Here is a 21,187-nt window from a genome sequence, read left to right on the forward strand (position 1 = left end):
GCTCCTCCCGGTTCGGTTCCCTCAGGCGGGTTCGGGACCGTTCGGTCTCTCCGGAGCTCCTCCCGGTTCGGCTCCTCCCGGTTCGGCTCCTCCCGGTTCGGTTTCCCTCAGGCGGGTTCGGGACCCTCCGAACAGTTTCGTGTCCACGTTCGGGCCCCCCCCCGAGCGAGTTCGGCTCCCTCCGGGAGTGTTCGGCTCCCGCTTCGAGTCCAAGTTCGGCTGTTTCCGGAGCGGTTCGGCGCCTCCCGGTTCGGCTCCGCTCGGGCCGGTTCGGGTGTCTCCGGAGCGGTTCGGCGCCTCCCGGTTCGGCTCCGCTCGGGCCGGTTCGGGTGTCTCCGGAGCGGTTCGGCGCCTCCCGGTTCGGCTCCGCTCGGGCCGGTTCGGCTCCCTTCGGGTCTCTCCGCCGGGCCGGTCCCGCTCGCGCCGCTCCGGGCGGTGCCCCAGGGGGCGTGGCCGGCGGGGTGTGACGTCACGGGGGTCCCGGGAATGACGTCACGGCATCACCACGAACCGGGCGGGGGTCCCCGGGGCGGGGGGGGGTCCCCGGGGCGGGGGAGGGGCCCCCACGTGCGTCCGCAGCCCGTGGGTGGGTGGGTGCCACGGGGGGGACGAAGGGCGGCGCCCCCGCCCCTCCCCCCGCTGGTTTTTGGGCCGTTTCGGGCTGTTTTGGGAAGTTTGGGCCGTTACCGGGACAACGCGGCCGCCACCGCCCCAAATATTGACGCGGTTGCCGCGGGAACGGGGGGGGAGGGGCTCAGGGCCCGGGGGGGTCGCGGGGACCCCCCAGACTCAGCCGGGGGGTGGGGAGGGGTCCCTCGCGGCTCAGCACCTGTGGGAGGAGGGGGCTTGGGGGGGCACCCGCGCGTCCAGGACCCCCCACCCATAGGGCTGGGACCCCACCCATGGGGCTGGGACCCCACCCATGGGGCTGGGACCCCACCCATAGGGCTGGGACCCCCACCCATGGGGCTGGGACCCCCACCCATAGGGCTGGGACCCCCCCCATGGCACCGGGACCCCCACCCATAGGGTTGGAACCCCCACCCATAGGGCTGGGACCCCACCCATGGCACCGGGACCCCCACCCATAGGGCTGGGACCCCACCCATAGGGCTGGGACCCCCACCCACGGCACCGGGACCCCCCACCCATAGGGCTGGGACCCCACCCATGGCACCAGGACCCCCACCCATAGGGCTGGGACCCCCACCCACGGCACCGGGACCCCCCACCCATAGGGCTGGGACCCCACCCATAGGGCTGGGACCCCACCCATAGGGCTGGGACCCCACCCACGGCACTGGGACCCCCCACCCATAGGGCTGGGACCCCCACCCATAGGGCTAGGACCCCACCCACGGCACCGGGACCCCCACCCATAGGGCTGGGACCCCCCCTCATGTCCCAGAACCCCTCTATGGGTGCCAGGACCCCCACCCAAGGGTGCCAGCCCCCCCGTGCCCCCACCTCTCTCAGGACCCCCACCCAAGGGTGCCAGCCCCCCGTGCCCCCACCTCTCTCAGGACCCTCTCCCGCAGCTCTCGGGGGCTCAGGGGTCTCTCCTCCTCCTCCTCCTCCCTGGGGGGCGGGGGGGATGTGGGGGGCACCCTTGGGTGCTGTGACCCCCCCCACCCCGCTGCCAGGGTGGGTCTGGGGGGTCCCGGGGGGCTCACCTGGGGCTGGGGGGGCGCAGAGGGGGGGGGCGGCTCCAGCGGGGCTCGATCCCTGCCAGGACCTGGGGGGGACCCCAAAATTGGGGGGGACACCAAAACTGGGGGGGACCCCCAAATTGGGGAGGACCCCAGACCCCGAGCAGGGACCCCAAACCCCGAGCGGGGACCCCCAAAATTGGGGGGGGACCCCAAGCCCCGATTGGGGACCCCAGACCTCGAGGGGGGACCCGAAAATTTTGGGGGACCCCAAACCCCGAGGGGGGACCCCCAAACCTGCAAGACCCCCAAATTCTCCCCAATGAACCCCCAAATTCTCCCCAATGAACCCCCAAATTCTACCCATGAACCCCCAAATTTTTCCCCAATTATCCCCCAATATTTCCTCAATGAACCCCAAATTATCCCCGTGAACCCCAAAATTTCCCCAGTGAACCCCAAATTATCCCAAATGAGTCCCCAAATTATCCCAAATTAGCCCCAAATTCTCCCCCATGAACCCCCAAATTTTTCCCCAATTATCCCCGTGAACCCCTAAATTTTCCCCAATGGACCCCAAATTTTTCCCCATGAACCCCCAAATTCTCCCAATGAACCCCCAAAATTTCCCCATGAACCCCAAATTATCCCCGTGAACCCCAAATTCTCCCCCAATGAACCCAAAATTGCCCCCCCAAAACCCCCCGACCTCCCCTTCCCAAACTCCCAGTCACTCCCAGTGCTCCCAGTCTGTTCTCCCAGTCCTTCCCAGTACTCCCAGTTTGTGTTCCCAGTCCCTCCCAGTGCTCCCAGTTGTTCCCAGTACTCCCAGTTTGTGTTCCCAGTCCCTCCCAGTGCTCCCAGTTGTTCCCAGTACTCCCAGTTTGTGTTCCCAGTCCCTCCCAGTACTCCCAGTCTGTTCTCCCAGTCCCTCCCAGTACTCCCAGTTGTTCCCAGTACTCCCAGTTTCTCTCTCCCAGTCCCTCCCAGTCCCTCCCAGTGTTCCCAGTTTGTGCTCCCAGTCCCTCCCAGTGCTCCCAGTCCCCCCCAGTACTCCCAGTCTGTTATCCCAGTCCCTCCCAGTGCTCCCAGTCCCCCCCAGTACTCCCAGTCTGTTCTCCCAGTCCCTCCCAGTGCTCCCAGTTCCCCCAGTTGCTCTCACCGTCCCCGGCTCCCCACTCCGGTTCACGGCCAGCTCCAGGCGCCGCAGCTGCTCCCACAGGGGGTCCCCAATTCCGGGGGGGTCCCACAGGGGGTCCCCAGTTCCGGGGGGATCCCCAATTCCGGGGGGGTCCCACAGGGGGTCCCCAATTCCGGGGGGGTCCCACAGGGGGTCCCCAGTTCCGGGGAGGTCCCACAGGGGGTCCCCAGTTCCGGGGGGGTCCCCAGTTCCGGGGGGGTCCCACAGGGGGTCCCCAATTCCGGGGGGGTCCCACAGGGGGTCCCCAATTCCGGGGGGGCCCCCGGGGGGGTCCCCGGCCCCCGGCCCCCCCTCCAGCCGGGCCGGCAGCACCCCCAGCCCTGGGGGGGGACGCACCCGTGAGACACCCCCCCCCCAAAAACCGGACCGGACCCCCAAAAACCTGCGTGTACCCCCCCCCAGACCCCAAATTCCACCCCAGGATCCCCCTAAATCGCCCCCTCGGACCCCAAATTCCACCCCCACGAACCCCAAATTCCCCCCCAGGATCCCCCTAAATTAACCCCTACGAACCCCAAATTCCCCCTCCAGGACCCCAGATCGCCCCCCAGACCCCAAATTCCCCCTCCCAGACCCCAAATTCCCCCCCAGACCCCAAATTCCCCCTCCCAAACCCCAAATTCCCCCCCAAACCCCAAATTCCCCCCCAGACCCCAAATTCCCCCTCCCAAACCCCAAATTCCCCCCCAAACCCCAAATTCCCCCCCAGACCCCAAATTCCCCCTCCCAGACCCCAAATTCCCCCTCCCAGACCCCAAATTCCCCCTCCCAAACCCCAAATTCCCCCCCAAACCCCAAATTCCCCCCCAGACCCCAAATTCCCCCTCCCAGACCCCAAATTCCCCCTCCCAGACCCCAAATTCCCCCTCCCAAACCCCAAATTCCCCCCCAAACCCCAAATTCCCCCCCAGACCCCAAATTTCCCCCCAGACCCCAAATTCCCCCCCAGACCCCAAATTTCCCCCCAAGGACCCCAAATCCCCCCCCAGACCCCAAATTTCCCCCCCAAGGACCCCAAATCCCCCCCCAGACCCCAAATTTCCCCCCCAAGGACCTCAAATCCTCCCCCAGACCCCAAATTTGCCCCCCAAGGACCCCAAATTCCCCCCCAGACCCAAAATTTCCCCCCCAAGGACCCCAAATCCCCCCCCAGACCCCAAATTTCCCCCCCCGAACCCCGAATTCCCCGGGGGTCCCCCCGTGCCTGCCCGGGGCTCCGGCTCGGGGTCCCCCGGGGGTCCCCCCGGCTCCTCCTCGGGGGTCTCGGCGGCTGCCACGGCGGCCCGGAGCTGGGGAGGGGTTTGGGGGGATTTTGGGGGGATTTGGGGGGTTTGGGGGGATTTTGGGGGGGTTTGGGGAGGATTTGGGGGGTTTGGAGGAGATTTGGGGGGTTTTGGGGTTTTTTTTGGGCTGTTGGAAGGGGATTTTGGGGGATTTGGGGGGGATTTGGGAGGGTCCAGAGGGGTTTTGGGGAGGTTTGGGGAGGATTTGGGGGGGTCTGGAGGGGTTTGGGGGGTTTTGGGGTGCTGGGAAGGGTTTTGGGGTTTTTTTGGGGTGTTGGGAAGGGATTTTGGGGGGTTTTGGGGGGGTTTTGGGGGAATTCTGGGGTTTTTTGGGGTTTTGGGGGGTTTGGGGGGATTTCAGGGGGATTTTGGTGGTTTTGGGGGGATTTTGGGGGGGAATTTTGGGGTTTTGGGGGGGATTTTGGTGGTTTTGGGGTGGTTTTGGAGGATTTTGGGGTTTTTTGGGGGTTTTGGGGTCCCACCTGCTCCACCTCCTGCTGCAGCTCCTGCAGCTGCCGCTGCTGCTCCGTCAGCAGCAGGAACTGCGAGAAGGCCCCTGCACCCCAAAATCAGCGGGGAACCCCAAAAATCAGCAGGGAGACCCCAAAATCCACCTTGGGAACCCTAAAAATCACCTTGGGAACCCCCCTGCACCCCAAAAATCAGCGGGGAACCCCAAAAATCAGCAGGGAGACCCCAAAATCCACCTTGGGAACCCCAAAAATCACCTTGGGAACTCCCCTGCACCCCAAAAATCAGCGGGGAACCCCAAAAATCAGCAGGGGAACCCCAAAAAATCAACCTGGGAGCCCCCTGCAACCTGAAAATTGACAGGGAACCCCAAAATCCACCCTGGGAGCCCCCTGCACCCTAAAATCAGTGGGGGGACCCCAAAAATCACCATGGGAACCCCAAAAATCAGTGGGGGAACCCCAAAATCACCATGGGAACCCCAAAAATCAACTTGGGACCCCCAAAATCCACCTCGGAACCCCAAAATCCACCTTGGGAACCCCCCTGCACCTCCAAAATCAGCGGGGAACCCCAAAAATCAACCTGGGAACCCCAAAATCAACCTGGGACGGACCCCCAAAATCAACCTCGGAACCCCAAAAATCACCCTGGGAACCCCAAAAATCACCCTGGGAGCCCCCTGCACCCCGAAAATCAGCAGGGGGACCCCAAAATCAACTTGAGAACCCCAAAAATCAGGAGGGGAGCCCCAGAACCACCATGGGAACACCCTGAGACCCCCCCGAACCCCAAAACCCACCATTGGAGCCCCCCTGAACCCCAAAAATCAGCAGGGAACCCCAAAAATCACCATGGGACCCCTCAGACCCCCCCAAACCCCCCCAGCCCCCCCTCACCGTCCAGCCAGGTCTCCTCCTCCTCCTCCTCATTTTTGGGGGGCTCCAGCCCCTCCCCCACCCCCTCAGGGGGGTCCCCGGGGGTCTCGGGGGGGTCCCGGGGCTTCGGGTGGGGCTGTGCTGGGGGGGGACACCCATGAGGACCCCCAAAATCCTCACAGGGACCCCAAAATCCCCCCCCAGGGACCCCAAAATCCTCACAGGGACCCCCAAAATCCCCCCCCAGGGACCCCAAAATCCTCCCAGGGACCCCCAAAATCCCCCCAGGGACCCCCAAAATCCTCCCCGGGACCCCCAAATCCCCCCAGGGACCCCCAAATCCCTCAGGGACCCCCAAAATCCCCCCCAGGGACCCCAAGCACCCCGAGGTGCCCCCAGTAGCCCCCACTTGCCCCTCGGCAGCCCCGGAAACCCAGTAGCCCCCCGGTAGCCCCGTCACACCCCCCCGGTAACCCCCCAAGTAGCCCCGGTAGCCCACCGGTAGCCACTCAGACACGCCCGTTAACCCCGTTACCCCCCCGGTACCCCCGTTATCTCCCCCGGTAACCCCGTTACCTCCCCTGGTCCCCCGGTAGCCCCCGTTACCCCCCCCCCCCCCCGGTAGCCCCTCAGTCATCCCCGTTAGCCCCGGTACCCCCCGGTAGCCCCGTTACTCCCCCCCGGTACCCCACCGGTATCCCCCCGGTAGCCGCTCAGACCCCCCCGGTTCCCCGTTAACCCCCCGGTTCCCCGGTTCCGTCCCGGTCTCCCCCGGTTCCCGGTTCCCCGTTCCCCCCGGTTCCCCGTTAACCCCCCGGTTCCCGATCCCCCCCCGGTTCCCCCCGGTTCCCCGTTCCCCCCGGTTCCCCGTTAACCCCCCGGTTCCCGGTCCCCCCCGGTCCCCGGTTCCCGGTCCCCCCCCGGTTCCCGGTTCCCGGTGCCCGGTTCCCGGTTCCCCGTTCCCCCCGGTTCCCCGTTAACCCCCCAGTTCCCGATCCCCCCCCGGTTCCCCCCGGTTCCCGGTTCCCCGTTCCCCCCGGTTCCCCGTTAACCCCCCGGTTCCCGGTCCCCGGTCCCCCCCCGGTCCCCGGTTCCCCGGTCCCCCCCCGGTTCCCGGTGCCCGGTTCCCGGTGCCCGGTTCCCGGTGCCCGGTTCCCGGTTCCCCGTTCTCCCCGTTTCCCCCGTTCCCCCCGGTCCCCCCCGGTTCCCCTTTAACCCCCCGGTTCCCCGGTTCCGTCCCGGTCCCCCCCGGTTCCCCGTTGACCCCCCGGTTCCCGGTGCCCGGTGCCCGGTCCCCGGTCCCCGGTCCCCCCCGGTTCCCGGTTCCCGGTCCCCGGTTCCCGGTTCCCGGTGCCCGGTTCCCCGGTTCCCCGGTCCCCCCCCGGTTCCCGGTGCCCGGTTCCCGGTTCCCCGTTCTCCCCGTTTCCCCCGTTCCCCCCGTTCCCTCCGGTCCCCCCGGTCCCCCCCGGTTCCCCGTTAACCCCCCGGTTCCCGGTGCCCGGTTCCCGGTCCCCCCCGGTTCCCGGTTCCCCGGGCCGCACCCGCTCGGGGCCGCTGCCGCCCCTTGGTCTCCAGGAAGCTCCGCAGGCGCCGCTGCCGCTCCCGGCCCCGCTCGGCCTCGCCCGGAGCCCCCCGGGACCCCCGGGACCCCCGCGGGACCCCCGGGGCGCTGCGGGAGCGAGAACGGCGGCGGTCCCGGGGGGAACGGGGGTCCCGGGGGGCATTTGGGGGGTCCCGGGGGGGATTTTGGGGGTCCCGGGGGGGATTTGGGGGGTCCCGGGGGGGTTTTGGGGGGTCCCGGGGGGGATTTGGGGGATCCCGGGGGGGATTTGGGGGGTCCCGGGGGGGATTTGGGGGATCCCGGGGGGGATTTGGGGAGTCCCGGGGGGGATTTGGGGGGTCCCGGGGGGGATTTGGGGGATCCCGGGGGGGATTTGGGGGTCCCGGGGGGGATTTGGGGGGTCCCGGGGGGGATTTGGGGGATCCCGGGGGGGTTTTGGGGGGTCCCGGGGGGGATTTGGGGGTCCCGGGGGGGATTTGGGGGTCCCGGGGGGGATTTGGGGGGTCCCGGGGGCGTTTTGGGGGCTCCCAGGGGGGTTTTGGGGGGTCCCGGGGGGGATTTGGGGGGTCCCGGGGAGGATTTTGGGGGTCCCTGGAGAGGATTTTGGGGTCCCAGGGGGGGTTTTGGGGGGTCCCGGGGGGTTCGGGGTTTCCCGGGGGATTTGGGGGGTCCCGGGGGGATTTGGGGGTGTCGGGTTTGGGGGTCCCAGGGGGGTTTTCGGGGTCCCACGTGATTTGGGGGTGTCAGGTTTGGGGGTATCAGGGTTTTTTGGGGGGTTTTTTGGGAGGTTTTTGGGAGGTTTTTGGGGGGGGTTTTGGGGTTTTTGGGGGGGTTTTTGGGGTTTTTTGGGGGGTTTTTTGGGAGGTTTTTGGGGTTTTTTGGGGGGGTTTTGGGGTTTTTTTGGGGGGTTTTTTGGGGTCCCCACCCGTCCTTCGGCGCCGGCGCCGCTCGCTGCAGCTCGGCCTCGATCTCCCGCTGGGTCTCCTCCAGCTCCTGCAGCCAATCAGAGCCCTTGGGATCCACCCCCAGCCAATCAGAGCCCTCCGGGATCCACCCCCCCCCCCAGCCAATCAGAGCCCTCCAAGATCCCACCCCCAGCCAATCCGAGCCCTCCAAGATCCACCCCCAGCCAATCAGAGCCCTCCGGGATCCACCCTCAGCCAATCAGAGCCCTCCAAGATCCACCCCAGCCAATCAGAGCCCTCCAGGATCAACCCTCAGCCAATCAGAGCCCTCCAGGATCCACCCCCCCCCCCCCCAGCCAATCACAACCCTCCAGGATCCACCTCCCCCCCAGCCAATCAGAGTTCTCTGACACCCCAGGATCCCCTCCCCAGCCAATCACAGCGCTCGATTGCCCCGGGATCCACTCCCCAGGGTTCAGGAGGGTTTTGGGGGTGTCACAGGGATTTTTGGGGGCTCAGGAGGATTTGGGGGGGTTCAGGGATGAGTTTTGGGGGTTCAGGGATATTTTGGGGGGTTCAGGGATGATTTTTGGGGTTCAGGGCTGTTTTTGGGGTTCAGGGATGATTTTTGGGGGTTCAGGGTTGATTTTTGGGGTTCACGGCTGTTTTTGGGGGTTCAGGGCTGTTTTGGGGGGTTCAGGGTTGATTTTTGGGGTTCACGGCTGTTTTTGGGGGTTCAGGGCTGTTTTGGGGGGTTCAGGGTTGATTTTTGGGGTTCAGGGCTGTTTTTGGGGGTTCAGGGATGATTTTTGGGGGACTCAGGGATGATTTTGGGGGGTTCAAGGATATTTTGGGGTTTCAGGATTGATTTTTGGGGCTTCGGGGTTATTTCTGGGGTTCAGGGCTGTTTTTGGGGGTTCAGGGCTGTTTTTGGGGGTTTCAGGGTTATTTTTGGGGCTCAGGGTTGATTTTTAGGGGGGCTCAGGGCTGTTTTTGGGGTCTCACCCTCAGCCGCCCCCTCAGGAGGCGCCGCAGCCGCCGCCGCTCCCCCCGCAGCCGCTCCAGCTCCCGGCGCAGGGGGGGCAGGACCCCCAGGGACCCCCCCAGAGCCGCCCCGGCCTGGGGGGACCCCAAAAACGGGTCAGGGACCTCCAAAATGGGGCAGGGACCCCAAAAACGGGTCAGGGACCCCCAAAATGGGGCAGGGACCCCAAAAACGGGTCAGGGACCCCCAAAAACGGGTCAGGGACCCCCAAAACGGGTCAGGGACCCCCAGGGACCCCCCCTGAGCCGCCCCGGCCTGAGGGGACCCCAAAAACGGGTCAGGGACCCCCAAAATGGGGCAGGGACCCCAAAAACGGGTCAGGGATCCCCAAAAACGGGTTAGGGACCCCAAAAACGGGTCAGGGACCTCCAAAATGGGGCAGGGACCCCAAAAACGGGTCAGGGACCCCCAAAATGGGGCAGGGACCCCAAAAACGGGTCAGGGACCCCCAAAAACGGGTCAGGGACCCCCAAAACGGGTCAGGGACCCCCAGGGACCCCCCCTGAGCCGCCCCGGCCTGGGGGGACCCCAAAAACGGGTCAGGGACCCCCAAAATGGGTCAGAGACCCCCAAAATGGGTCAGTGACCCCAAAAACGGGTCAGGGACCCCCAAAATGGGTCAGAGACCCCAAAAACGGGTCAGAGACCCCCAAAGGGACCCCCAGAGACCCCAGACCCCCACCCGTGTCCGTGGGACTCCACCCGTGTCTGTGGGACCCCCACCCACATCTCAGGGACCCCCACCCGTGTCTGTGGGACCCCCACCCGTGTCCAGGGACCCCCACCCACATCTCAGGGACCCCACCCGTGTCTGTGGGACCCCCACCCGTGTCCGTGGGACCCCCACCCACATCTCAGGGACCCCACCCGTGTCTGTGGGACCCCCACCCGTGTCCGTGGGACCCCACCCACATCTCAGGGACCCCCACCCGTGTCCATGGGACCCCCACCCACATCTCAGGGACCCCACCCATGTTCATGGGACCCCCACCCACATCTCAGGGACCCCACCCGTGTCTGTGGGACCCCCACCCGTGTCCGTGGGACCCCACCCACATCTCAGGGACCCCCACCCGTGTCCGTGGGACCCCCACCCGTGTCTGTGGGACCCCACCCGTGTCCCCCCCGCTCTCACCCTCTGCACCTGATCCTGCAGCAGCTCCAGGCGGCGCTGGGCCCCAGCCATCTGTGGGGGGGGGGGGGGGTCTGAGACCCCCGAAATCCCCCCAAAATCCATCCCAGACCCCCAAATTCCATCCCAGACCCCCAAATTCCATCTGAGACCCCCGAAATCCCCCCAAAATCCATCCCAGACCCCCAAATTCCATCCCAGACCCCCGAAATCCCCCCAAAATCCATCCCAGACCCCCAAATTCCATCCCAGACCCCCGAAATCCCCCCAAAATCCATCCCAGACCCCCAAATTCCATCCCAGACCCCCAAATTCCATCTGAGACCCCCGAAATCACCCCCAAAATCCATCTGAGACCCCCCAAATTCCATCTGAGACCCCCGAAATCACCCCCAAATTCCATCTGAGACCCCCCAAATTCCATCTGAGACCCCCGAAATCACCCCCAAATTCCATCTGAGACCCCCCAAATTCCATCTGAGACCCCCGAAATCACCCCCAAAATCCATCTGAGACCCCCCAAATTCCATCTGAGACCCCCGAAATCCATCTGAGACCCCCGAAATTCCCCCAAAATCCATCCCAGACCCCCGAAATCCCCCCAAATCCCATCCCAGATCCCCAAAATCCATCCCAGACCCCGAAAATCCCCCCAAATTCCATCCCAGCCCCCCAAATTCCATCTGAGACCCCCCAAATCTCCCCAAATCCCATCCCAGCCCCCCCAAAATCCCAACCCAGCCCCCTAAATTCCATCCCAGCCCCCCCAAATCCCCCCAAATCCCATCCCCCCCCCTCCCCCGTACCCCACCGCCCCAAATCCCCCAAAATGGGGTCCCGGACCCCCCAAAATCTCCCACCCCCCCCCAATTTCCCCCCCTGGGACCCCCCAAATTTCCCCTCGCGCTCGGACCGCGGTCACGTGACCCCCGCCGTTGCCATGGCGCCGTCGCCAGGGGCGGGGCCTCGCCCGACCACGTGACACGGACGGAAAAGAGGGCGTGGCCACAAGGACCACGTGATCCGCGATTTTCTCCACCTCAGCGCGAATCAACCAATCAGAGGCTGGGCGGGGCTCGGGCTCGCAGCCAATCACAAACAGGGCGCGGTCCCCGCGCCATCGGCCAATCAGAAGATGCTATTTACCTTTAAACCACGCCCCTGTCCTTCTGCACCAATCAGAGCGCAGCGCGCCGCGGGGAAGGGAGGGGGGGAAACCCAAAAAACCCTCCCAGCCAATCAGAGGCTGCCAAAGTTTTCCGCCAATCAGGCGCCTCCCAAAAATCAGCACCCAATCAGAAGGCAGGATGTGGGGTGGGCGTGGCCAGGGAGTGTGTGACCGGCTGTGGGCGTGGTCGCGGTGGGTGTGGTCGTTCGGGGGCGTGGCCTGGGCGGGGAGGCCACGCCCACCCCGCACCGAGCGAGCGGAGCTGCGGGAGAGGCGCGACCCCCAAAAAAAGTGGGTGGGGGGGGTTTGGGGGGGATTTGGGGGGGGTTTGGGGGGCTCTGAGAGGGTTTGGGGTGGGATTTGGGGGGGCTCTAAGAGTTTTGGGGGGATTCGGGGGGATTCGGGGGGGATTTGGGGGTTCTGAGGAGATTTGGGGGTTCCGAGGGGATTTTGGGGGGATTCGAGGGTTTTTGGGGGGATTCTGAGAGGGTTTGGGGGGATTCGGGGGGAATCTGGGGGGGATTCGGGGGTTCTGAGTGGGATTTTGGGGGGATTCGGGGGTGATTTGGGGAGTTCTGAGAGGATTTGGAGGGATTCGGGGAGATTTGGGGGGGATTTGGGGGGCTCGGAGGGATTTTGGGGAAATTCGGGGGGGATTTGGGGGGATCGGAGGGATTTTGGGGGAATTCGGAGGGGATTTGGGGAGTTCTGAGAGGATTTGGGGGGCTTCAGGAGGGATTTGGGGGACTCAGAGGGATTTTTGGGGGGTGTTTGGGGGGCTCTGAAGGACTCTTGGGGGGCTCCCGGGGGTTTTTTTGGGGTGGTTTTTGGGGGGCTCCCGGGGTGGTTTCTGGGGGGCTCCCGGGGGGTTTTTGGGGTAGTTTTTCGGGGGCTCCCGGGGAGGTTTTTGGGGTGGTTTTTGGGGGTCTCCCGGGGGGTTTTGGGGTGGTTTTTGGGGTGGTTTTTGGGGGTCTCCCGGGGGTTTTTGGGGTGGTTTTTGGGGGTCTCCCGGGGGGGGTTTTGGGGTGGTTTTTGGGGGTCTCCCGGGGGGTTTTTGGGGTGCCCGACCCCCTCTCCCCCAGCCCCCCATGGAGCTGCTCCCGGCTGCCGTCAGCGCCCTTCACCTGCTCGTGCTGCTGCTGCTCTTCCTCGCCACGCTGGGCAAGGTGGGACCCCAAAAACTGCCCTGGGACCCCCAAAAAATGTCCCTGGGACCCCCAAAAATGTCCCTGGGACCCCAAAATACCCCTGGGACCCCCCCAAAACCAGCCCTGGGACCCCAAAATGTCCCTGGGACCCCAAAAACAGCCCTGGGACCCCCAAAAATGTCCCTGGGACCCCAAAAACAGCCCTGGGACCCCCAAAAATGTCCCTGAGACCCCCAAAAACAGCCCTGGGACCCCCAAAAATGTCCCTGGGACCCCAAAAACAGCCCTGGGACCCCCAAAAATGTCCCTGAGACCCCCAAAAACACCCCTGGGACCCCCAAAACTTGCCTGGGACCCCCCAAAAAACAGCCCGGGGACCCCAAAATGTCCCCGGGACCCCAAAAACAGCCCTGGGACCCCCAAAACTTGCCTGGGACCCCCCAAAAAACAGCCCGGGGACCCCAAAAATACCCTGGGACCCCCAAAACTTCTCTGGGACCCCCAAAAAACAGCTTTGGGATCCCCAAAATACACCAGGGACCCCAAAAGACCCTTGGGACCCTCCAAAAATACAGCCCTGGGATCCCCCAAAAATGTCCCTGGGATCCCAAAAACAGCCCTGGGACCCCAAAAAACACCCCAGGGACTCCAAAAATACCCTGGGACCCCCAAATCCCAGAGTGGGATCCCCCCAAACACTGCTGAACCCCCAAGTCCCCAGGGGTGTTTTTGGGGTGTTTGGGGATATTTTTGGGGTGTTTTTGGGATGTTTTGGGATATTTTTGGGGTGTTTTTGGGATATTTTTGGGGATGTTTTGGGGGTGGTTTGGGGATGTTTTTGGGGGTGTTTAGGGGTTGTTTTTGGGGCTGTTTTTGCTGTGATTTTGGGGTATTTTTGGGGCGGTTTTGGGATATTTTTGGGGTGCTTTTGGGGGTCCCCCACCCCTCCCCTGCCCCCCAGGGCTGGTGGGTGCTGCCGGACTCGCAGGCGCTGAACCTTTGGTTCGACTGCGCCCCCCAAAATCTCAGCCGGGGCTGGGAGTGCCGCAGCCTCGGGCTCAGCCGTGAGTGGGGGTCCCGGGGGGGTCCCGGGGGGTTTTGGGGGGATCTAGGGGGATTTGGGGGGGTTTTGTGTGGGTCTTGGGGGTTTTGGGGGGGTCTTGGGCATTTTGGGGGGGTTTTGGGGGATCCCTGGGGATTTTGGGGGGGGTCCTGGGAGGTTCTGGGGGATCCTGGGGTGGGGGTTGGGTGGGTATTTGGGGTTTTGGGGGGGTCTTGGGGGGGTCCTGGGGAGGTTTTGGGGGGATCTTGGGCATTTTAGGGGGGTTTTGGGGGGTCCCTGGGGATTTTGGGGGGGGTCCTGGGAGGTTCTGGGGGATCCTGGGGGGTTTTGGGGGGGTCTTGGGGGTTTTGGGGGCTTTTTGGGGGGTCCCTGGGGGGGTTGTTTTGGGGGGATCTTGGGGGTTTTGGGGGGGTTCCCTTGGGCTCCATGGGGGTCCCTGGTGGGGTTTAAGGGCGTCTCTGGGGGGTCCTGGGGGTCCTTTGAGGGTCTGGAGGGAGGTTCTGGGGGGGCCCTGAGGGTTTTGGGGGGGTCCTGGGGGATTTGGGGGGGTTCTGGGTGGTCCTTGGGGGGTCTTGGGGGTCCTGGAGGGGTTCTGAGGGGGTTTAGGGGCATCTCTGGGGGGGTCTCTGGAGGGTCTTTGGGGGTGCTGAGGGGGGGGGTCTGTGCCCACTTTGGGGGGGCTGTGCTCAGTTTGGGGGTTCTGTGCTCGTTTTCGGGGGGCTCCTCTCGTTCTCGGGGGGCTGTGCTGGGTTTGGGGGGGCTGTGCTCACTTTGGGGGGTCTGTGCTGGGTTCGGGGGTCTCCTCTCGTTCTCGGGGGGCTGTGCTGGGTTTTGGGGAGCTCCGCTGGTTTTCGGGGGGCTCCGCTGGTTTTTGGGGGGCTCCGTTCGGTTTCGGGGGGCTGTGCTGGGTTTTGGGGGCTGTGCTGGGTTTGGGGGTCTCCACTCATTTTCGGGGGGCTCCTCTCGTTCTCGCGGGGCTGTGCTGGGTTTGGGGGGGCTGTGCTCACTTTGGGGGCTCTTTGCTCGTTTTCGGGGGTCTCCTCTCGTCCTCGGGGGGCTGTGCTGGGTTTGGGGGTCTCCTCTCGTTCTCGGGGGGCTGTGCTGGGTTTGGGGGGGCTGTGCTCACTTTGGGGGGTCTGTGTTGGGTTTGGGGGTCTCCTCTCGTTCTCGGGGGGCTGTGCTGGGTTTGGGGGGGCTGTGCTCACTTTGGGGGGTCTGTGCTCGTTTTCGGGGGTCTCCTCTCGTTCTCGGGGGGCTGTGCTGGGTTTGGGGGGGCTGTGCTGGGTTTGGGGGGGCTGTGGTCGTTTTCGGGGGTCTCCTCTCGTTCTCGGGGGTCTCCTCTCGTTCTCGGGGGGCTGTGCTGGGTTTGGGGGGCCTGTCTCACTTTGGGGGGTCTGTGCTCGTTTTCGGGGGTCTCCTCTCGTCCTCGGGGGGCTGTGCTGGGTTTGGGGGGGCTGTGCTCACTTTGGGGGGGCTGTGCTGGGTTTGGGGGTCTCCTCTCGTTCTCGGGGGGCTCTGTTGGGTTTGGGGGGGCTGTGCTCACTTTGGGGGGGCTGTGCTCGTTTTCGGGGGTCTCCTCTCGTTCTCGGGGGTCTGTGCTGGGTTTGGGGGTCTCCTCTCGTTCTCGGGGGGCTGTGCTGGGTTTGGGAGGCCTGTGCTCACTTTGGGGGGGCTGTGCTCGTTTTCGGGGGTCTCCTCTCGTTCTCGGGGGGCTGACGGGGGCTCGGTGTCCCCAGCGCTGCTGCGGGGGGTGCAGGGGCTGATGGTGGCCGCGCTGCTGCTCTCGGCCTTCGGCCTCCTCCTCTTCCTCGGGCAGCTGCTGGGGGGGCCCCGCGGGCGCCTCTTCCTCCCCTCAGCCACCGCCCAGCTGCTGGCAGGTCCGTGCCCCCCAAAAACGGGGCTCCCCAAAACCCCTGACACCCCCAAAAATCTCCTCTGGGACCACCCAAAACCCCTGGGACCACCCAGGCTCACCTGGGACCACCCAAAAATCCCCTGGGACCACCCCAAAAATCCTCTGGGATCCCTCAAAACACCTTGGACCACCCAAAACCCTGGGACCACCCAAAACTTCCCTGGCACCACCCAAAACTCCCCTGGGACCCCCCCAAGCTGCCCTGAGAGCCCCAAAACTCCTCTGGGAGCCCCCAAACTCCCCTCAGACCCCTCCAGACTCACCTGGGATCCTCCAAACTACCCTGGACCACCCCCAAACTCCTCTGGGACCACCCAAAACTCCTCTGAGACCCCCTAAACTACTCCAGGACCCCCTGAAACTCCCCTGGGACCCCCCAAAACTCTCCCGGGACCCCCCAAAACTCCCCCAGGACCCCCCAAAATTCCCTGGGAACCCCCAAACTCCCCTGGGACCCCCCAAACTTCTCCAGGACCCCCCAAAACTCCCCTGGGACCCCCCAAACACCCACTCTGGTGTCACCTCCCCTCGTCCTGTGTTCCCCCCCGGTGTCACCCTCCTGTGTCCCCCCCACCGATGTCCCCATCCCGATGTCCCCCCGGGTGTCCCCGCAGGACTGGCGGCGCTGCTGGCGGTGGGGCTGTTCCTGGCCAGCGGGGGCCACCCCGGGGCGCTCGGGGACCACCCCGAGGTGCTCGGGGGGCACCCTGGGGTGCTCGGGGGCCACCCCGGGCACTGCCCGGCGCTGGCCGGGCTGGGCGGGGCCCTGGCGCTGGCCAGCGGGGGCGGCTACCTGCGGCTGCGGGGGCGGGACTGAGCCGGACACGCCCACCCGGGACACGCCCACCCGGGACACACCCAATGGACACACCCATGGACACACCCAATGGACACACCCAATGGACACATTCAATGGATGCACCCAATGGACACACCCATGGACACACCCAATGGACACATTCAATGGATGCACCCAATGGACACACCCATGGACACACCCAATGGACACACCCAATGGACACACCCAATGGACACATTCAATGGATGCACCCAATGGACACGCCCAATGGATACACTCAATGGACACGCCCAATGGGCACACCCAATGGGCACGCCCAATGGACACGCCCAATGGACACGCCCAATTGACACACCCAATGGGCACACCCATGGACACTCCCACTGGACACACCCAATGGACACATTCAATGGATGCACCCAATGGACACGCCCAATGGATACACTCAATGGATACACTCAATGGACACGCCCACGAACACACCCAATGGACACGCCCAATGGACACTCACACTTGACACACCCAATGGACACGGCCAATGGACACATCCAATGAACACACTCAATGGACATGCCCACTGGACACGCCAAATGAACATGCCCAATGGACACACCCAGTGGACGTGCCCATGAACACACCCAATGGACGCACCCAATGGACACGCCCATGAACACGCCCAATGGACGCACCCAATGGACACACCCAGTGGACGCGCCCATGAACACACCCAATGGACACACCCAATGGATGCGCCCATGAACACACCCAATGGACACGCCCAATTGACACTCCCACTTGACACGCACAATGGACATACCCAGGCACAAGCCCACCTGGGGCACGCCCAATGGACACAGCCAATGGACGTGCCCACCCAGGACATGGCCACCTGGGACACGCCCACCTAGGACACACCCAATGGACACACCCCACGGGACACCCCCACTGACACACGGCCTCCGGACATGCCAAAAGGACACGCCCACTTGACACGCCAAATGGACACACTCAATGGACACACCCAATGGACGTGCCCACTAGACACACCCAATGGGCACGCCCACTGGGTACACCCATGGAGACGCCCAATGGACACGCCCACTGGACACGCCCACTTGACACACCCAATGAACACGGCCAATGGACATACCTGCTGTACATGCCCCAAACGGTCACGCCCACCTGGGACACACCCACCTGGGACACACCCATTGACACACCCATTGGACACACCCACTAGAAATCCCTCTGGGATACAACCAATGGACACGCCCATCTGGGACACGCCCACTGGACACACCCACTGACACACCCACCTGGGACACACCCACTGGACACATCCACACAGGACACACCCATCAGGGTCATTCCCATTGGACATGCCCTCCTGGGACATGCCCACTGGACACGCCTACCTGGGAATGCACCAACGGGACACGCCCACCACGCTGTCCCCCCCAGCCCAACCCCTGACCCTGCAATGACATCATCAATGGCCACCTGATGACATCATCACACACTGGGGGTGTGGCCAGTGACGTCATCGGTGGTACAGATACCAACAATGACATCGGCAGCGAGATGGGCATGGCCAATGATATCATCAGCCAGATATGGGCGTGGCCGGCATCGTCTGTGATGTCATTGGGAGGCCACGGGCAGCCAATGGCAGAACGGACATGGCCGATGACATCATCAGCAGGATGGGTGTGGCCAATGACAACACTGACAGGATGGGTGTGGCCAATGACATCATCAACATTGCCAATGACGACACAGGATGGGTGTGGCCAATGACATCATCAACATGGCCAATGATGTCACTGACTGGGTGGGCGTGGCCAATGACATCATCAACGTGGCCAATGATGTCACCGACTGGGTGGGTGTGTCTGGTGATGTCACTGCAGCCATGTCAACACGACCGATGATGTCATTGGTGTGGCTGATGATGTCATCGCCGGGGGGGCGGGTCAGGCATTGCCCCAGGGCATTGTGGGTAATGGGGTTCGATATAGGGTCTCTATGGGTGTCTAGGGGTCTCGTCTCTATAGGGTCTCTATAGGGTATCTATAGGGTCTCTGTAGGCTCTCTATGGGTCTCTATGGATCTCTGTAGGGTGTCTATGGATCTCTGCATCTCTATGGGTCTCTAGGGTCTCTATGGGTCTCTATAGATTCTCTATAGGATCTCTATGGGTCTCTATAGGGTCTCTATAGGGTCTCTATAGGGTCTCTATAGGGTCTCTATAGGGTGTCTATAGGGTCTCGATGGGTCTCTATAGGGTCTCTGGGTCTCTCTCTATGGGTCTCTATAGGGCACTATAGGGTCTCTATGGTTCTCTATAGGGTGTCTATAGGGTATTTCTCTATAGGTCTCTATAGGGTCTCTATAGGGTGCTATAGGGTTTCTATAGGGCATTGTAGGGTTTCTATGGGTCTCTATAGGGTCTCTATGGGTCTCGGGTCTCTATGCGTCTCTCTCTATAGGGTCTCCATAGGGTCTCTATAGGGTCTCTATGAGTCTCTCTCTGTGGGTCTCTATGGGTCTCTCTCTATGGGTTTCTATGGGTCTCTATAGGGCACTATAGGGTTTCTATAGAGTGCTGTAGGGTCTCTATGGGTCTCTGGTTCTCTGTAGGGTCTCTATGGGTCTCTGGGTCTCTATAGGGTCTCTATAGGCGCTATAGGGTTTCTATAGAGTGCTATAGGGTCTCTATAGGGTCTCTATAGGCGCTATAGCGTTTCTATAGAGTGCTATAGGGTCTCTATAGGGTCTCTATGGGGTCTCCATAGGGTCTCTATAGGGTCTCCATAGGGCGCCTTTGGCCACGCCCCCTCCTGCATAGGCCACGCCCCCACCGCAGACCCGCACGAGGCAGGGGGCGGAGCCTCGCCCAGGCCGCGGCCAATCAGAAGCCGGCGCGCGGGGCGCCCCCTAGCGGCCGCGCGGGAAGGAAAAAGGGCGGGAAAGCGCTGAGGGGAGGCGGGGCGGGAGAGAGACCCCAAAAACTCCATCAGGAACCCCAAAAACTCCCTCGGGACCCCCAAACTTCCCTCGGGACCCTCCCGGACCTGAACAGGAGGCTCTCCAAATACGGGTCCGGCCATGGGGGGCTCCCCTCGCTGGCCTCCCCTCAGGCCGAGGGTGCCAAGATGGCGGGCGGCGCCATTTCCCTCAGCCAGCTCCCCTCACGCCGACGGGGGGATGGCGGGCACGGCTCCGGTCCCCTCCGCGTCGCTTTTCGTCCTCCTCGCTGCCGTCGCCGTCAGCCAAGCGTGGCCCTGGACTGGAAGCAGCTGCTGGGCAGGTGATGGACGCGGCTTGGGCAGCGCCGGGGCAGCGGCGCGTGGAGGAGCGGGCCTCGCGCTGTCCCCTGGGCTGTCCCCACACTGTCCCCTGGGCCTGTCCCCAGCTGTCCCCTGGGCCTGTCCCCAGCTGTCCCCTCTGCTGTTCCCCACTGTCCCCTGGGCCTGTCCCCAGCTGTCCCCTCTGCTGTCCCCACACTGTCCCCTGGGCCTGTCCCCACACTGTCCCCTGGGCCTGTCCCCAGCTGTCCCCTGGGCTGTCCCCACACTGTCCCCTGGGCTGTCCCCACACTGTCCCCTGGGCTGTCCCCAGCTGTCCCCTCTGCTGTCCCCACACTGTCCCCTGGGCCTGTCCCCAGCTGTCCCCTGGGCCTGTCCCCAGCTGTCCCCTGGGCCTGTCCCCACACTGTCCCCTCTGCTGTCCCCACACTGTCCCCTGGGCTGTCCCCAGCTGTCCCCTGGGCTGTCCCCAGCTGTCCCCTGGGCCTGTCCCCACACTGTCCCATGGGCCTGTCCCCAGCTGTCCCCTGGGCTGTCCCCAGCTGTCCCCTGGGCCTGTCCCCACACTGTCCCATGGGCCTGTCCCCAGCTGTCCCCTGGGCTGTCCCCAGCTGTCCCCTGGGGCTGTCCCCAGCTGTCCCCTGGGGCTGTCCCCACATTGTCCCCTCTGCTGTCCCCTCTGCTGTCCCCACACTGTCCTCTGGGCCTGTCCCCAGCTGTCCCCTGGGCTTGTCTCCAGCTGTCACCTGGGCCTGTCCCCACATTGTCCCCTCTGCTGTCCCCTCTGCTGTCCATACACTGTCCCCTGGGCCTGTCCCCAGCTGTCCCCTGGGCTGTCCCCAGCTGTCCCCTGGGGCTGTCCCCAGCTGTCCCCTCTGCTGTCCCCACTCTGTCCCCTCTCCTGTCCCCTCTGCTGTCCCCACACTGTCCCCTGGGCCTGTCCCCAGCTGTCCCCTGGGGCTGTCCCCAGCTGTCCCCTCTGCTGTTCCCCACTGTCCCCTCTGCTGTGCCCACACTGTCCCCTCTGCTGTCCCCACATTGTCCCCTGGGGCTGTCCCCACACTGTCCCCATGGCCTGTCCCCAGCTGTCCCCTGGGCCTGTCCCCAGCTGTCCCCTCTGCTGTTCCCCACTGTCCCCTGGGCCTGTCCCCACACTGTCACCTGGGTCTGTCCCCTCTCCTGTCCCCACTGTCACCTGGGCCTGTCCTCATGCCACCACCCACCCCTGTCCTCACACTGTCACCTGGGCTTGTCCCCACTCTGTCCCCTGGGTCTGTCCCCAGCTGTCACCTGGCCCTGTCCTCTCTCCTGTCCCCCACTATCACCTGGGTCTGTCCCCACTCTGTCCCCTGTCCTCCCACCTGTCCCCAAGCCACCACCAGACCCTGTCCCCTCACCTGTCCCCTGTGTCCTCCCACCTGTCCCTGTCCCCTGTCTTCTCTCCAAGCTGTCACTTGGACCTGTCCCAAATTGTCACCTGGATCTGTCCCCACTCTCACCTGAGTCTGTCCCCTCTCCTGTCCCCATCTGTCACCTGCCCTCGCCCCCAAAACCGGGAGGGGCGGGGCGGTACCGGGAGGGGGCAGAGCCGGTACCGGGAGGGGCTGGACTGATACCGGGAGGGGCGGGGCAGTACCGGGAAAGGTGGAGCCGGTACCGGG

At 64.3% G+C, this 21,187-nt stretch overlaps 2 protein-coding genes across 3 annotated transcripts; one reads left to right on the forward strand and one right to left on the reverse strand.

The window, feature by feature from the left end:
- Positions 1–754: 754 nt before the first annotated feature.
- On the reverse strand, positions 755–11,108 carry LOC144248153 (uncharacterized). Its single transcript, XM_085565717.1, has 12 exons — positions 11,039–11,108; positions 10,129–10,179; positions 8,954–9,067; positions 7,969–8,036; positions 7,024–7,151; positions 5,504–5,623; positions 4,616–4,689; positions 3,965–4,139; positions 2,812–3,170; positions 1,674–1,735; positions 1,515–1,578; positions 755–829 (listed from the first exon to the last, which is right to left on the reverse strand). Exons 2-12 carry the CDS (start codon positions 10,177–10,179, stop codon positions 755–757), a joined length of 1,290 nt encoding a protein of 429 aa, XP_085421843.1. The 5' UTR covers positions 11,039–11,108.
- A 358-nt stretch (positions 11,109–11,466) lies between these two features.
- On the forward strand, positions 11,467–20,175 carry LOC146763973 (epithelial membrane protein 3-like). Of its 2 annotated transcripts, XM_085565853.1 has the most exons (5): positions 11,467–11,584; positions 12,376–12,459; positions 13,403–13,505; positions 15,241–15,381; positions 16,034–20,175. In XM_085565853.1, exons 2-5 carry the CDS (start codon positions 12,382–12,384, stop codon positions 16,234–16,236), a joined length of 525 nt encoding a protein of 174 aa, XP_085421979.1. In that variant the 5' UTR covers positions 11,467–11,584; positions 12,376–12,381; the 3' UTR covers positions 16,237–20,175. The 2 variants fall into 2 exon arrangements, with proteins under 2 accessions (XP_085421979.1, XP_085421978.1); XM_085565852.1 differs by lacking the exon at positions 16,034–20,175 and having other exon boundaries at positions 15,241–15,980.
- Positions 20,176–21,187: the final 1,012 nt, after the last annotated feature.

Source organism: Lonchura striata, chromosome 37, assembly GCF_050655825.1.
Source record: "Lonchura striata isolate lonStrDom1 chromosome 37, ASM5065582v1, whole genome shotgun sequence".
NCBI classification, from domain to species: domain Eukaryota; kingdom Metazoa; phylum Chordata; class Aves; order Passeriformes; family Estrildidae; genus Lonchura; species Lonchura striata.